The sequence below is a fragment of the Artemia franciscana genome, chromosome 12, assembly GCF_032884065.1.
Source record: "Artemia franciscana chromosome 12, ASM3288406v1, whole genome shotgun sequence".
Lineage (NCBI taxonomy): Eukaryota > Metazoa > Arthropoda > Branchiopoda > Anostraca > Artemiidae > Artemia > Artemia franciscana.
In genome coordinates, this window is record NC_088874.1 from 26,796,332 (window position 1) to 26,813,798 (window position 17,467).

At 34.8% G+C, this 17,467-nt stretch overlaps 1 protein-coding gene across 3 annotated transcripts in view; it reads right to left on the reverse strand.

The window, feature by feature from the left end:
- LOC136033928 (uncharacterized aarF domain-containing protein kinase 5-like) overlaps window positions 1-17,467 on the reverse strand; it is an 82,114-nt gene that overhangs the window by 62,517 nt on the left and 2,130 nt on the right. For all 3 annotated transcript variants that reach the window (XM_065714943.1, XM_065714942.1, XM_065714944.1), the window contains exons 2-3: window positions 12,474-12,565; window positions 9,749-9,949 (exon numbers count right to left, since the gene is read on the reverse strand). In XM_065714943.1, coding sequence (XP_065571015.1) covers window positions 9,749-9,949; window positions 12,474-12,508 — 236 coding nt within the window. In that variant the 5' untranslated portion in view covers window positions 12,509-12,565. The remainder of the gene's footprint in view (window positions 1-9,748; window positions 9,950-12,473; window positions 12,566-17,467) is intronic.

Genomic DNA, 17,467 nt, shown 5'->3' on the forward strand with positions numbered 1-17,467 from the left:
TAGCTGCCCTATGATCATTTTGACTCTTAAAAAGGGCACTAGAAATTCTAATTATCAATCCAATGTGTCCCCTCCGCAACATATACGACCACGCTTTCTATAAAAACCTTATATGCCCCCATAGCATAGCTTACAACCCTTGCTATGAGAGCTGTGGGGGCGGGAATGTCTTCTTCAAAGACATAATTTCCGGACGCTTCAACTACAATGATAAAAATTGCTATCTCCACATTTTGACTGGATGTCTTTGGGGAAATGATGGACGTGAGGGGGGTCAGTTGCCCTCCCATCACTTTCGACTATTAAAAAGGGCAGTATTCCTCTCAACTTCCAATCCAATGAGCCCTTTTTGAAGTTTCTATGATAACGCTTTCGAAAAAAGACTTTAAATGCCCTCAGAGCAGGTAGTAGGTACCACTAAGCCAACAGCTGCAGGCAACATTTTCTATTTTTCTGCACGTACTAATACTTTTCGAAAAATGAATGTTTAGGTCCAAACTAAGATCGGCCAGAGTCCGCCATGAGATAAGGTGGCTCGGTCTTTTTCCAACTAACCAATAACTGCAGATACAACTAAGCCAACTGCTGCAGGTACAACCAAGCCAACAGTTGCAGGTACAACTAAGCGAACAGCTGTCGATACAACTGAGCCAACAGGTGTAGATACAACTAAGCCAACAGCTGCAGGTACCATTTTTCTATGAAGAAGTTTGATAGCAGCAGGTACAATTAAGCTCACAGCTGAAGATAATTAAGGTAACTGCTTGGTAAAACTAGGTAAAACTAAGCCAATAGCTGTGGGTACATCTATTCCAACAGCTGGAGGTACAACTAAGCAAATAGCTGCAGGTAAAACTAAGCTAACAGCTGCAGGCACTACTAAGCGAACAGCTGCAGGTACAATTAAGCTCACAGCTACAGGTACAACTAAGTCAATAGTTGCATGTATGAGTAAGCCAAAATTCCAGATACAACTAAGCCAACAGCTGCAGGTACGACAAGCCAAAAGCTGCAGACACAACCAAAGCAACAGCTACAGAGACAACTAAACAAGCAGCTATAAATACAATTAAGTCAAACAGCTATAAACAATTAGGCCAACAGCTGGAGGTAAAGATCCAACAGCTGCAGGTACTTCTAAGCCAACTGCTGCAGGTAGAGCTAAGCCAACAGCTGGAGGTAGAACTAAACCAACAACTGCAGATACAACTAGGCCAGCTTCTGCAGGTACAACCAAGCCAACAGCTGTAGGTACAACTAAGCGAACAGCTGCAGATACAACTGAGCCAACAGGTTTGGATACAACTAAGCCAACAGCAGCAAGTACTATTTTTCTATGAAGAAGTTTGATACTTTGCAAAAAATGAATGTTTAGGTCCGAACTAAGATCGATTAGGGTTGGCCATGAGATAAGGCTGCCATGGTCTTTTTCCACTGCTTTTTACTGATTGATGAGTGATTTTTTGATCGCCTAAAATTCAACCGTTGTGGTTTTCGTTTCACTTCGTACTTCATTTTGGCCTCTTTTGTCTCCACATTAACGCATGGTAAAACAACTCTAGTACACTGCAAACGTGGTGAAACCACTTTAATACGTTTGCTAAAAGGTTCATAATCCTCCTCTTTTCGAGAACGTTTTGATGTGATGGCTTACCTGAAATGTTTTTACCTGAAATGTCTGATTGACATCGTTTGGTACGCTCACAGAGTTTAAATTAGCTGAGTTAGGTTGGTGAGGTCCACTTCCATTACTCTCTATTATTTGCTGAACCGTTTAAAACCCAACAGTTTTGGCTTTCTATCCACTTTGCATTTGATCCTGTCCTCTTTTGTCTCCCCGTAGACACGTGGCAAAGTAGTACTAGTATATTGCAAACATGGCGAAACCCCTTTAATACATTTTTTAAAAGGCGCTTCATAATCCTCCTCTTTTTGAGCATGTTTTGATGTGATAGCCGTAGTTTTTGCCAGATTTGTCTGATGTGTACAGTTTGATAAGCTCACAGGATTCAAATTAGCTGAGTTAGATCGTTCAATTCCATTTCCACTACTCTTTATTAATTGCTGAGTGGTTTTTGACTTCGTACTTGATTTTTGCCCTTTTTTTCTCTCCGTTAACTTGGGACAAAACACCACTAGTGCACTGCAAATGTGGTGACACCATTTTAATACGTTTGCTAAGAAATTTTTCATAATCCTCTTCTTTTCAAGAACGTTTTAATGCCATGGCCGTAGTTTTTGCCAGAGCTGCCTGATGTAAATAGTTTGGTAAGCTCACCAAATTTAAATCAGCTGAGTTAGGTCGGTCAGGTCCATTTCCACTGCTCTTAATTAATTTTTGAGCGATTTTTGACCGCCTAAAACTCAACCGTTTTGGTTTTCGTTTCACTTCGTACTTGATTCTGGCCTCTCTTGTATCCCCATTAACGCAAAGCCAAGCAGCACTAGAACGCTGCAAACGTGGCGACACCATTTTAATACGTTTGCTAAAAGGTTTTTCATAATCCTCCTCTTTTCGAGAACGTTTTGATGTGATGGCCATAGTTTTTGCTAAAAATGTCTGATGTGTATAGTTTGATAAGCTAACAGTGTTTAAATTAGTTGAGTTGGGCTGATCAGGTCCACTTCCATTGCTCTTTATTAGAATTTTGATTCCACAAGTGCATTGTTCGGCTTTGCTGGAAGATCCGAAGCACCTCGTTAATCTATCTGAAATATCTTCGTCAGCTGTTATTACTGGACTAAAGTCTTTAAGGAAAATAAGCCCAGGATATCCGGCTCTTAAGGCCATTTCTTCTATTAATTGTTGTTCAAGAGCTTCAAATCGAGAGTTTTGATCTGAAAAACTAATAGCTTCCATAGTTAGATACGTTGAACTATGCTGATTCTTTATATAATATACAGTGACATGTAGCATCTATTTATGTCCTAAATAACGTCATAAAATACTGAAGTCATCATAATATAGTATTTACTTTTTATGGTTGTAACCTATGATTATGATGTCATTCACCATCTTATATATGCAAATGAGTTTTTTTTAAATATTGATTTTATTAAACAAAAAAAATACATTACAAAACGCAGCGCATTAGGCAAATTTCTATAAAATGAAGTATTGAACAGCTCTCTACGATGTTGGAGTGCCCTGCTAGTTCCGAACAAATTCCACAAAGACAAAGAGCACAAATTTCCAGTAAATATGAAGCAACTTCTTCCGGGTCCCAACCGATGAGACAGTCATGTAAAGAATAAATGTCGGTGCCAGCCAGGGATATGAAGATGGGTATGGAACTGTAGGGTAAAGCTTCAAGAGGAATGGGTAATACCTGGTTATGGGAGAGAGTATCTCCCACAAACCATAGTTGGGTAATGCTGAGCCTTGGTAAGGTAATCACAACTTACCATGTAAGGCTACAATCAGCTGTTGGTTGAAACGACTGACTATCATCTTTGACCTCCAGAAGGGGTTCCTCCCACCATCTTCTAAGGGCAAGCGTCTATGAAAGTCAATACAAAAGACCTCGAACCCCCTCCCAGGCTAACTCGATCCAGCCACATCTTTAATACTACAAATACCACCCGACTTCTCCAATACCCGGTGCGCTTCTTTCCACTCTCTCTCCCAATTGTCTTCATTCTCCATTAAGAGAGTAAATATTTATTCTTCCCCCTTCAACTAGCAATTTCCAGCTGACAAAAAAAAACACGTAAAATATTACTGTCCGTCACCTCAGACTGAATTTTCAACTATTGTGTCTTTTCTGAATTTCATTTCTGGCTCTTGCTTTTACTTAGTTTCATTCTGCCCTGACGAGTGTTGTCTTCTGCCACACAAACCTTTGTGTAAAAATTTTGGTCATGGCTTTTGTTTCATGAACTGCTGTCCTAACGTGCATATCACTTTCCACAGAAGGAAAAAGCTACGTTCCAAGACTGAATTGCGAAGTCGAAAAAACGGGGAGCGAAAAAATGCACCTCCGTTGTTGCAAGGCTGCCAAAGACAGCTATATCCAATCCCACTTAAGAGGTTGAATCTCATGCGGCTTGCCTTAAATCAGCCGATACACATCCCTCCTCCATCATACCAGCCTTTCCTCTTGAAACCTTGGAGAAACTGGCGAGAACCAGCATTAGCCAGCATTCCGCCAATCCGTCTGGCACAAAAAACCAATGGGTTTGGAATTTCAAAAAAATCAAAGATTCACCCACCCTTCAAATCATGTCTTCGACTTTCCCAACTAGGAACCGACTCATTGTGAAGACAAGCAAATTCGAGATCGCAGTATAAAGTCCTTAATTCATCCGTATTCTTTTTCAAAAAATACTAGTGCCAAATGTCTGGTCATTTATGATTAAAATGGAAGAGGTTGAACTATGCTTGAAAAATGAACTTGTTAATATTGCTTGTATCTGTGAATCGTGGTTTGCCACTGAAGAGTATTTGCATTTGATGGATCTGATATCTATTTCAAACCAAGAATGACATACAATGACATTACATTAACATATGGTGGTGGTATTTGTTGATCACCTATAAAAAACAGAGCTCTCAATTACAGCAACATCTATATATATAAAAATAAGTCGTTTGTCAGGGAAACAACTACAATGGCGCGTAACGACTTATGCGCGCGGGGGGGGGGGGGGGGCTTGGGGGGTGGGGCGCGATATATATATATATATATATATATATATATATATATATATATATATATATATATATATATATATATATATATATATATATATATATATATATATATATATAAATATATATACTAGCTGTTATGATATATATACTGGTGCGCGACGCGCCACCCCAACACCTAGTTGGTGGGGGCGCTTCGCGCCCCCCCCAAGCCCCCTCGCGCGCGTAAGTCGTTACGCGCCATAATAGTTACGCGCCATTGTAGTTGTGTCCCTATGTCCCACCTGTGAATATAGATATATATATATATATATATATATATATATATATATATATATGGTTTTAACTACGTAAAACTTGCGAATATACAACATTCTTTGCTGTCCCATTGTCTTTGCATATAAATAGATTGTCAGGTTTACCGACTCTTGAACATGCAACATATAATGGTCCATGGGAAAACAATCTGTATTCAGATCTATACCTCATGATTCTAATGATTGCCCTTGAGCTTTGTTGATGGTGATTGCTAATCGACCATTCCCTGTCCCGGTGTCCCGGTCGTCATTTACATCCCCCTGTTTCCCCCGGTGTCCCCGTTGTAGTTGTGTCCCTGTGTCCCGGTCGTCATTTGTATCCCGGTGTCCCGGTCTGTATATACATTCGTTTTTTAGTTTTGTTTTTCTCCTTTATTTTTTTCCTTTTTTTTTCTTTTTTAGCTTATTTAGATTTTTAGATTTTTTAGTTTTTTTATTAGTTTTTAGTTTTTTTTTCTTTTTAGTTTTTTTGTCCCGGTCGTCATTTATATCCCCCTGTTTCCCCCGGTGTCCCCGTTGTAGTTGTGTCCCGGTCGTCATTTATATTCCCTGTGTCCCGGTCGTCATTTGTATCCCGGTGTACCGGTCTGTATATACATTCGTTTTTTAGTTTTGTTTTTCTCCTTTATTTTTTTCCTTTTTTTTTCTTTTTTAGCTTATTTAGATTTTTAGATTTTTTAGTTTTTTTATTAGTTTTTAGTTTTTTTTTCTTTTTAGTTTTTTTGTCCCGGTCGTCATTTATATCCCCCTGTTTCCCCCGGTGTCCCCGTTGTAGTTGTGTCCCTGTGTCCCGGTCGTCATTTATATTCCCTGTGTCCCGGTCGTCATTTGTATCCCGGTGTCCCGGTCTGTATATACATTCGTTTTTTAGTTTTGTTTTTCTCCTTTATTTTTTTCCTTTTTTTTTCTTTTTTAGTTTATTTAGATTTTTAGATTTTTTAGTTTTTTTATTAGTTTTTAGTTTTTTTTTCTTTTTAGTTTTTTTGTAGTTTTTACCTTCTTTTTAGTTTTGTTAGTTTTTTTTTACTTATGTCCTGGTCGTCATTTATACTCCCTGTGTCCCGGTTCTTTGTTGATTGCTAATCGAACATTCCTTTTGTCCTGGTCGCTTTCTCTTTGAGTGTCGTCATTTATTTTTTTCTTTTTTAGTTCTTTTAGTTTTTACCCTTTTTTATTTTTTTTTAGTTTTTTAGATGAAAATTTTTTTTAGTTTTTTCCTTTTTTTCTTTTTAGTTTTTTATTGGTTTTTACCTTTATTTTAGCTTATTTTTCAGTTTTTTCCTTATTTTTAGTTTTTTTTTATTTTTTATTTTTTTAGTTTTTTACCTTTTTTTAGTTTTTTTAGTTTTTTTAGTTTTTTAGCTTTTTTACTTTTTTATTAGTTTTTAGTTTTTTTTTGTAGTTTTTGCCTTTTTTTAGTTTTTTCAGTTTTTTATTAGTTTTTTATTGGTTTTTACCTTTATTTTAGCTTATTTTTCAGTTTTTTCCTTTTTTTTAGTTTTTTTTAGTTTTTAGTTTTTTTAGTTTTTTACCTTTTTTTAGTTTTTTTAGTTTTTTTAGTTTTTTTAGTTTTTTTTAGTTTTTTAGCTTTTTTATTTTTTTTATTAGTTTTTAGTTTTTTTTGTAGTTTTTGCCTTTTTTTAGTTTTTTTAGTTTTTTAGCTTTTTTATTAGTTTTTAGTTTTTTTTTAGTTTTTGCCTTTTTTTAGTTTTTTTCTTTTTAGTTTTTTTGTAGTTTTTACCTTCTTTTTAGTTTTGTTAGTTTTTTTTTTTACTTATGTCCTGGTCGTCATTTATACTCCCTGTGTCCCGGTGCTTTGTTGATTGCTAATCGAACATTCCTTTTGTCCTGGTCGCTTTCTCTTTGAGTGTCGTCATTTATTTTATTCTTTTTTAGTTCTTTTAGTTTTTACCTTTTTTAGTTTTTTTTAGTTTTTTAGATGAAAATTTTTTTTAGTTTTTTCCTTTTTTTCTTTTTAGTTTTTTATTGGTTTTTACCTTTATTTTAGCTTATTTTTCAGTTTTTTCCTTTTTTTTAGTTTTTATTTTTTTTAGTTTTTTACCTTTTTTTAGTTTTTTTAGTTTTTTAGCTTTTTTACTTTTTTTATTAGTTTTTAGTTTTTTTTGTAGTTTGTGCCTTTTTTTAGTTTTTTCAGTTTTTTTTTTAGTTTTTTATTGTTTTTTACCTTTGTTTTAGCTTATTTTTCAGTTTTTTCCTTTTTTTAGTTTTTTTTTAGTTTTTAGTTTTTTTAGTTTTTTACCTTTTTTTAGTTTTTTTAGTTTTTTTAGTTTTTTAGCTTTTTTATTTTTTTTATTAGTTTTTAGTTTTTTTTGTAGTTTTTGCCTTTTTTTAGTTTTTTTAGTTTTTTAGCTTTTTTATTAGTTTTTAGTTTTTTTTGTAGTTTTTGCCTTTTTTTTAGTTTTTTTAGTTTTTTAGCTTTTTTATTTTTTTTATTAGTTTTTAGTTTTTTTTTGTAGTTTTTGCCTTTTTTTAGTTTTTTCAGTTTTGACGTCACCTGATCCAGTTTTTTCAGGTGACGTCACCTGATCCACACATCCACAGACAGACAACTTATTTTTATATATATATATTTATATATATATAGATAGATGATATATATATATATATATATATATATATATATATATATATATATATATATATATATATATATATATATATATATATATATTCACAGGTGGGACACAGGAACACAACTACAATGGCGCGTAACACTACAGACCGGGACACCGGGACACAGGGAATATAAATGACGACCGGGACGCTCAAAGAGAAATTACAGACTGGGACACCGGGACACAAATGACGACGCGAAGAATGTTGTATATTCCCAAGTTTTATGTAGTTAAAAACATATATTTATCTATTAATATTCACAGGTGGGACACAGGTACACAACTACAATGGTGCGTAACTAATATGGCGCGTAACGACTTACGCGCGCGGGGGGGAGGCTTGGGGGGCGCGAAGCGCCCCTACCAACTAGGTGTTTGGGTGGCGCGAGGCGCCACCCCAACAGCTAGTACCAAATAAAGACGGTTTTGAAGTCTTATAGTTGTAGTAAAGGCCTAAGAGGCTACCTAAGGAAGTGGCATCACTGGTAATATGTAATGTTTACTATCTGTCCCATGGTCCTTCTCGTAAAGACTTGGTGAATTACTTACAGAATTTCACTGACAATGTACGATCCTTGTATCCTAACTCCGGTATCATAATGTGTGGCGACTTTAACGACTTAGATCCCAAATGGCTAAGCAGTTCTCTGTCACTTGAGCAGGTTCTCAATGTGCCAACAAGAGGTAACCACAGTACAGATCTCATTTTTACGAACTGTTCTGAATATTAAAATATCCTAGTTACATTACCCCCATTAGGTATGAGAGACAACCTGTGTGTTCCCTGGGTATCGAATGATTTCATCCCAAATAGACAAAAAAATATTATGGTTTACAGGCTTTACACATCTGACCAAGTTAACCTATATAAGAAATGACCCAGACGTCGTGACTGGCGTAATATCCTCTCTTTGTCTGATATTGACAAAATGCTACTCCAATCCCAAAATTTAAGGCCCCTAAGGGTACTACTGATGTAAGGCTGATTAAAAAAAAAATACTGGGTCTTTTGAAAGTGTTTAAAAGTTTTATTTTATTGTTTATTTGAGGGATTCTCAACAATTTAGATATAGACCCAGGCATAGTACTGTTCCTTATTTGGTTGTATTGTTAGATACCATCCTTAAACATTTAGAAAAATGGGGCTTGTGTTGATGCATTACTTGCTGACATTGTTAAGGCTTTTGATAGTCTTAATCATAATGTAGTGGCGGAAGAAGCTATGGTCATGGGTGCCCTGGAACATCGGTCACATATACCAAAATATGTAGAACTTTTTGTGAAATTTATCATTGTCTATTAAAAGGATTTATCCCTATTTGAACTTTTTATTTATTCCTTGTTAAAGCTATGTCAAAGAGCGGAAATTTAGTATATTCCTTTAACATAAGACCAGGGTCAAATAGAACTAGCATTTGAAACCTGATTGGACTTTTCGTGTGTTATTTTGAACCAACCATTGCTGGATTACTGGAGCATGCAGCAATCCAGTATGGAGCATGGAGCATGGAGGATGGAGTGTCAAATTGACGTTTCAGTTGCTGGTTCTTTTTTTACAGGGACAAGGAGCAAGCATTTTGCCAAAGCTTAATTTAGTTCTTTCATGACCATTAACACACAACTTTAGCTTAGGACCTGGCTGACGGACAAGGAGACACCAGGGACAAATGGCCCCATGTAAAAATTATACACTGCTTTCTAAAATCCGAGAACACATTTATAAATTCAACCTGGGGTTCAAACTTTTTGTAATAAGCGAGGAGATTAGACACTCACCAATTACCAACAATCCGAAGTCAGCAAAATAAGAAAAAAAAAAAAGGTTGCTTGTCCGACATAAGGAGTACTAGATAACTCGAAATAGGATGGATCTATTTTTCTTTACATTTCGACAGTCAAATAATGTAGGTACAAAGTATACTGCAGCTTTTTAGTCAATGAAAATGAGCTTGAAATCTACATAAAAAATAAGCGGACTTTATAATAAACTTTGCTGTTAGTTCAGTTTATAATCAGATGGTTTCTGTTTTTTAGAATCCAAATATATGCTTAGTCACTTGTACAACTATAATAACATGTCCATTCACCATTCTTCTTTGAAATTGCTATTTCACTGAGCTTATAAAACCTAGACCTAAAATTACCTCAAAAACCTTCCAATGCCTTCTATAGTAAGCCTTATCCGTCTTTTCTTTGGGTCATCAGCAACTAAATACATAGCAATAGGAATGGAAGCTATAACTCCACTAGCGATTCCAAAGGCTCTCAGCTTTGACTTCTTCTTTGCTGCATGTTTGACCTGAGTTGACAGTAACTGTCTATTTGCACACTGTAGCCATTGGGACCTAATGAAAAATAACTAGACTATAGATGAAATTATTTTCATTCACAATAAAAGCTCAAAGCTAACATGACAATGTCAATACTGAAAAAATTGAATTAAAAAAGGCAAGAAGCTAAAGAAACAGCCAAAATAGAAGCTAAAAAAGAAGCTAAAAATCAAAAATAGCAACTACTATTCCAAGGCCAACACAGTTTATGGAACATAAAAATATGTATTATTTACATTATATATGTATTATTTACATATAATGGAACATAAAAAAGCAACAAATTGATAATTAACATAACAAATAGATTGCTGCACAAAAAAACTGTGAATTCTTTCTGTTGTTGAAGAGAAATTCTCTTCAAATAAAGTCAACTGGTATTCTTCTAATAAGTGTATTCAGTTGTCAAGCTGTCTTGGAAGGGAGGAAGAATGTGACAGCAATAGTTGGAATATCAGTATTTCAGTCCTAAGTTCCTTGTAAGTTTACATTGTCTTATCCCCAAGAAATTTAGGAGATGCTGATTTAGACCATCTTCATAAGTAGAAAGAAAAGAACCAAGATGAATTTTTTTTTAGCCCTTTTTTCCATTTTAGACGTCTGATCTTTTTGTTTGGTAAAAAAAAAAAACCTAAGTTACATCATTATGTCAATCTGCTGATATATGTGATTAAATCAATTTTTTCTAAAGTGTCCCTCAAAATCTTGTGAAAGAAAATCATTTTTTAATACCTATACAAAAAAGAATTTATAGTTGCATAAACAGGGAGATTTTATTTATTAACGTACTGTTGCTGGTCAGAGAGAGACACTTAGCTGAAATCCACAATAGAGGTAAATCAAATGTTCACCCAAAGAAGACATTTGCTTCCAGCTAAAGATGAGAATTCCAGTTGCCAAAGTGAAATCCGACTTCTGTCAGAACCTACCTTTCATTCTCATTTGTTTTATGCGTTTTACATATAACCAGAATTATACTTTACTTGACATTTTCAAAGGAAGAAGTTAATCTTGTTAGATAACACTTCCACAGATTTTCAAAAACAGCTGTCTGAGTTGAATCATAAAATTTTAAATATCAAACTGTGGACTGTCTGAAAAGTGATTGTTTACCCTATTAGATGAGAAGGAGCAGTAGACATAGAGTGGTAACATAGGGTAATAATTTATTAGGATCTTTAGGGATGACATATCTGAGGGTGAAATTTTCAAACAGTTTAAGCATTTTTTGTGAATATGAGCGACAAAGCTCGAAATTTTTAATAGTGGATAGTAATGCAATATCAAATGTGCATTGGACATTTATTTGGGGTATCTTCACATCCTGCAGATGCAAAGAAAATGAAAGCCAGCTTAGTACTGCACCCTGGGGCAGAGCGTTGAGCATGGGAGTTTATGAGGATGTGACAAATAAATTAGAGCAATAAAATTTGATTGTATGTTTTTTTTTATGGAATTTATTTTGCTTTGCATAGAACCCAGATTACAAAACTAGGCAGGAAGTAAATTGGGGAATAAAAACATTATAATATGCTCATTCTCGATTGAGAAAGGCAGTAGTTAGAATTTTGTTATTTCAGAAAGAGGTGTCTCAGGCAGTTGAACAAGCATGTTGAGGAGCAATTTTTTTGGAAACAAATCCTAATTTTTGGGATAAAATTACTGATTTCAACAATTGAAAAAAGATGGTTAAAAATAATCTTTTCAACCTTTGACAGGACGCATCCTGATGAGTCAGTAAAACATTGGGTCGTCTCTGGGCTTACCTTCCCTGAGGATTAAAGGTAGCACAAAAGTTATCCATCTTTCTCAATAATTTCCCCTCAGCATTACTAAGACTAGAAAAGTTCTTTGGCAAAGCTTAGCCAGAGTCGACCCAGCTCTAAAATGGGTACCTGGAAAAATCTGGGGAAGGTAAACAGGAAGGGTGTGCGAAAGCACGGGATGGCTGGCCCCCAGCCCCCCATTGCACTTCCTGGCTGAAGGGTCAAGAAACGGAGATCAGCACCGCCGGTACGGACTGTAAAGTCTAATGCCATAACCTTTACCCTTTTTTTTTTTTTTTTTTTTTTTTTTTTTTTTTTTTTTTTTTTTTTTTTTTTTTTTTTTTTTTTTTTTTAACAGACCCATACAGCCCCAAAACTTTAAATAGTAGAAAAATAGATTCTTACAGTGGCCATGGAAGGTGATGGGTCTGTTGGTGGTAATGTTGTAATGTACTTATGTCACTACCTAATTTAACAAATTATTTGTAGGAACATATCTAAAATTTTATCTGGTAAAAAAAAGAATTGATTAAAAGGTGATAATCGCTTCTAGGATGCCCTGATCCATATGCTAATGAATAAGAATATTTATTAAAGTCTTTAATTGGAAAATTTATTTAAATCATGATATATATATATATATATATATATATATATATATATATATATATATTAGTATAAGTTCATTTGGCAAATCCTAAACTTCAGATAAAAGAGGCACTGTGCTATTTAATTTATTTTGTTACACTCAACAAAAATCAAAGCTACAATACCTTAAATACAAAGTAGATAGCTTATTGAGAGCCATTATCTAACAGTCAGGACAGACACCAATTTGTATCTTCAGGACATTAATACAGGAAGACTGGAAAAAGATAGTATCAATCATTTCAAAAGGGATAAATTTAAAAGAAAGTAAAACCAATAGCCATAAAAGAAATCTTATGGCCGGTTTTCCAGATGAACAACCAGAACTACAAACAAATAGCCCTTAGTCTTCCACATCCCATTTATGTTGATACTTGAAGTATTTCTCTTCAAGATTTGTTTATCATAGTTATAAATTCTTTTTGTTGGAATTGGTAACAAGTAAGGAGAAGATAATGTTATTTTTACTAATAGCTTTTAATTTTAGATTGTGATGAGGAATTACAAATAGAGTAATTTGGAAAGGATAATCAAGATATGTATAAGTGAAATTGAATTACAATTAGTTGTTAAATAAGCAATATAAAACAGATAAGAGAAAGAGAGAGTGAAACGAAAATTATTTAAAACCCACTAACCCATCAAGATGTCGACAGTTTGTATATATATATTTATGTTAGTCATATATATATATATATACTAGCTGTTGGGGTGGCGCGAAGCGCCACCCCAACACCTAGTTGGTGGGAGCGCTTCGCCCCCCCCCAAGCCCCCCCCGCGCGCGTAAGTCGTTACGCGCCATTGTAGTTGTGTCCCTATGTCCCACCTGTGAATATATATATATATATATATATATATATATATATATATATATATATATATATATATATATATATATATATATATATATATATATATATATATATATATATATATATATATATATATATATATATATATATATGTTTTTAACTACGTAAAACTTGCGAATATACAACTTTCTTTGCTGTCCCATTGTCTGTGCATATAAATAGATTGTCAGGTTTACCGACTCTTGAACATGCAACATATAATGGTCCATGGGAAAACAATCCGTATTCAGATCTATACCTCATGATTGCCCTTGAGCTTTGTTGATGGTGATTGCTAATCGACCATTCCCTGTGTCGCCGTCGTCATTTATATATCCCCCTGTGCCCCCTGGCGTCCCCGTTGTGGTTGTGTCCCTGTCGCCATTTATATTCCCTGTGTCCCGGTCGTCATTTGTGTCCCAGTGTCCCAGTTATATTCCTTGTGTCCCGGTGTCCCGGTCGTCATTTGTGTCCCGGTGTCCCGGTCTGTATATATTTTCGTTTTTGAATTGGTCTTTTTGTTAGTTTTTAGTTTTTTACCTTTTTTTTAGTTTTTTTAGTTATACCTCATGATTCTAAATGATTGCCCTTGAGCTTTGTTGATGGTGATTGCTAATCGAACATTCCCTGTGTCCCCGTCGCCATTTATATATCCCCTTGTGCCCCCCGGCGTCCCCGTTGTAGTTGTGTCCCTGTGTCCCGGTCGTCATTTATATTCCCTGTGTCCCGGTGTCCCAGTTATATTCCTTGTGTCCCGGTCGTCACTTGTGTCCCGGTCTGTATATACATTCGTTTTTGAATTGGTCTTTTTTTTAGTTTTTAGTTTTTTACCTTTTTTTTAGTTTTTTTAGCTATACCTCATGATTCTAATGATTGCCCTTGAGCTTTGTTGATGGTGATTGCTAATCGAACATTCCCTGTGTCCCCGTCGTCATTTATATATCCCCCCGTGCCCCCCCCCGGCGTCCCCATTGTAGTTGTGTCCCTGTGTCCCGGTCGTCATTTATATTCCCTGTGTCCCGGTCGTCATTTGTATCCCGGTGTCCCGGTCAGTATATACATTCGTTTTTGAAATGGTATATGATGAAATAAATTTTGAATTTTTCCCCTTTTTTCTTTTTAGTTTTTTTTTATTTTATTTTTTTTAGTTTTGTTTTTCTCCTTTATTTTTCATTTTTTTTTTCCTTTTTTTATTTTTTTTACTTTTTTAGTTTTTTTAGTTTTTTAGCTTTTTTAGTTTTTTTATTAGTTTTTAGTTTTTTTTTTCTTTTTAGTTTTTTTGTAGTTTTTACCTTTTTTAGTTTTTTTTTACTTATGTCCTGGTCGTCATTTATACTTCCTGTGTCCCGGTCGTCATTTGTGTCCCGGTGCTTTGTTGATGGTGATTGCTAAGCAAACATTCCTTGTGTCCCGGTCGCTTTCTCTTTGAGTGTCCCGGTCGTCATTTATATTCCCTATGTGCAAAAAACTAAAAAAAACTAAAAAAGGTAAAAACTAAAAGAACTAAAAAAGAATAAAATAAATGACGACACTCAAAGAGAAAGCGACCAGGACAAAAGGAATGTTCGATTAGCAATCAACAAAGCACCGGGACACAGGGAGTATAAATGACGACCAGGACATAAGTAAAAAAAAAACTAACAAAACTAAAAAGAAGGTAAAAACTACAAAAAAACTAAAAAGAAAAAAACTAAAAAAAGCCAAAAACTAAAAAAAAACTAAAAACTAATAAAAAAGCTAAAAAACTAAAAAAACTAAAAAAAGGCAAAAACTACAAAAAAACTAAAAACTAATAAAAAAAATAAAAAAGCTAAAAAACTAAAAAAAACTAAAAAAACTAAAAAAAGGTAAAAAACTAAAAAAACTAAAAACTAAAAAAAAACTAAAAAAAGGAAAATATATATATATATATATATATATGTATATATGTATATATATAAAAATAAGTTGTCTGTGTGTGTGTGTGTCTGTCGAGTGACGTCATGTTTGTGTGTCGACTGACGTCATGTTTTTGAATGACGAAATTACAGACCGGGACATCGGGACACATATGACGACCGGGACACCAGCACATAGGGAATATAAATGACACCAGGACACTCAAAGAGAAAGCGACCAGGACACAAGGAATGTTTGCTTAGCAATCACCATCAACAAAGCACCAGGACACAAATGACGACCGGGACACAGGGAGTATAAATGACGACCAGGACATAAGTAAAAAAAAAACTAAAAAGACTAAAAAAAGGTAAAAACTACAAAAAAACTAAAAAGAAAAAAAAAATAAAAACTAATAAAAAAACTAAAAAAGCTAAAAAACTAAAAAAGTAAAAAAAAATAAAAAAAGGAAAAAAAAATGAAAAATAAAGGAGAAAAACAAAACTAAAAAAAAAATAAAATAAAAAAAAAACTAAAAAGAAAAAAGGGGAAAAATTCAAAAATTTATTTCATCATATACCATTTCAAAAACGAATGTATATACTGACTGGGACACCGGGATACAAATGACGACCGGGACACAGGGAATATAAATGACAACCAGGACACAGGGACACAACTACAATGGGGACGCCAGGGGGGGCACGGGGGGATATATAAATGACGACGGGGACACAGGGAATGTTCAATTAGCAATCACCATTAACAAAGCTCAAGGGCAATCATTAGAATCATGAGGTATAACTAAAAAATCTAAAAAAAAGGTAAAAAACTAAAAACTAAAAAAAAGACCAATTCAAAAACGAATGTATATACAGACCGGGACACCGGGACACAAATGACGACCGGGACACAAATGACGACCGGGACACAAATGACGACCGGGACACCGGGACACAAGGAATATAACTGGGACACTGGGACACAGGGAATATAAATGACGACCGGGACACAGGGACACAACTACAACTGGGACGCCAGGGGCACAAGGGGGATATATAAATGACGACCGGACACAGGGAATGTTTGATTAGCAATCACCATCAACAAAGCTCAAGGGTAGTCATTAGAATCATGAGGTATAACTAAAAAAACTAAAAAAAAGGTAAAAAACTAAAAACTAACAAAAAGACCAATTCAAAAACGAATGTATATACAGACCGGGACACCGGGACACAAATGACGACTGGGACACCGGGACACAAGGAATATAACTGGGACACTGGGACACAAATGATGACCGGGACACAGGGAATATAAATGACGACCGGGACACAGGGACACAACTACAACGGGGACGCCAGGGGGCACAGGGGGATATATAAATGACGACGGCAACACAGGGAATGGTCGATTAGCAATCACCATCAACAAAGCTCAAGGGCAATCATTAGAATCATGAGGTATAGATCTGAATACGGATTGTTTTCCCATGGACATTGTATGTTGCATGTTCAAGAGTCGGTAAACCTGACAATCTATTTATATGCACAGACAATGGGACAGCAAAGAATGTTGTATATTCACAAGTTTTACGTAGTTAAAAACATATATATATATATATATATATATATATATATATATATATATATATATATATATATATATATATATATATATATATATATCTATATTCACAGGTGGGACATAGGGACACAACTACAATGGCGCGTAACTAATATGGCGCGCAATTACATGTAAATGTAATAAATAAATCTGGACGAACATACGCAATAGCATCTTGAGCATATTCATGCATATGACAGGGACTGCCAGCATATGACATAGGTAAAATTGTTAATCTTCCAACGTTTGTGGTATTACCGTCATTTATAACTGCATCTCGCAAATGAATGTATTGTTCAGACCAGAGCTTGGTCTGATTCAGGCGGATACATAGCAAACGTTCTGATTCAATTTTAGCATACATATCAACAACAAATTGGTGAAACAATTGATGGCATTTTAAAATATAATTTTATTCATCCTGCCAAATCATTAGTCTATAGGAATAATTATGCATTGCACTGCATTTCTTATTCATTTCTTTGTTAGTGGCTGGATTCATCAATTTAATATTAAAGTGATAGCCATTGGCTCCATCCCAAAAAATGATAGGATATTGTAGGGCATTGTAGCATTAATGAGTTTCAGCAATTCTTAACAACTGAGCATTTCGCTTATGAAGAATAATATCTCAAGGTAAAAACTGATCACCGACCATAATGATTGCCACTTCATTGATAGTTGGAGCATTGTATCTATGCACATGTTGGCCAGGAGGCGTTTTGTCAGCAGAAATAACAATTTTATGTGTATCAGTAGGCATC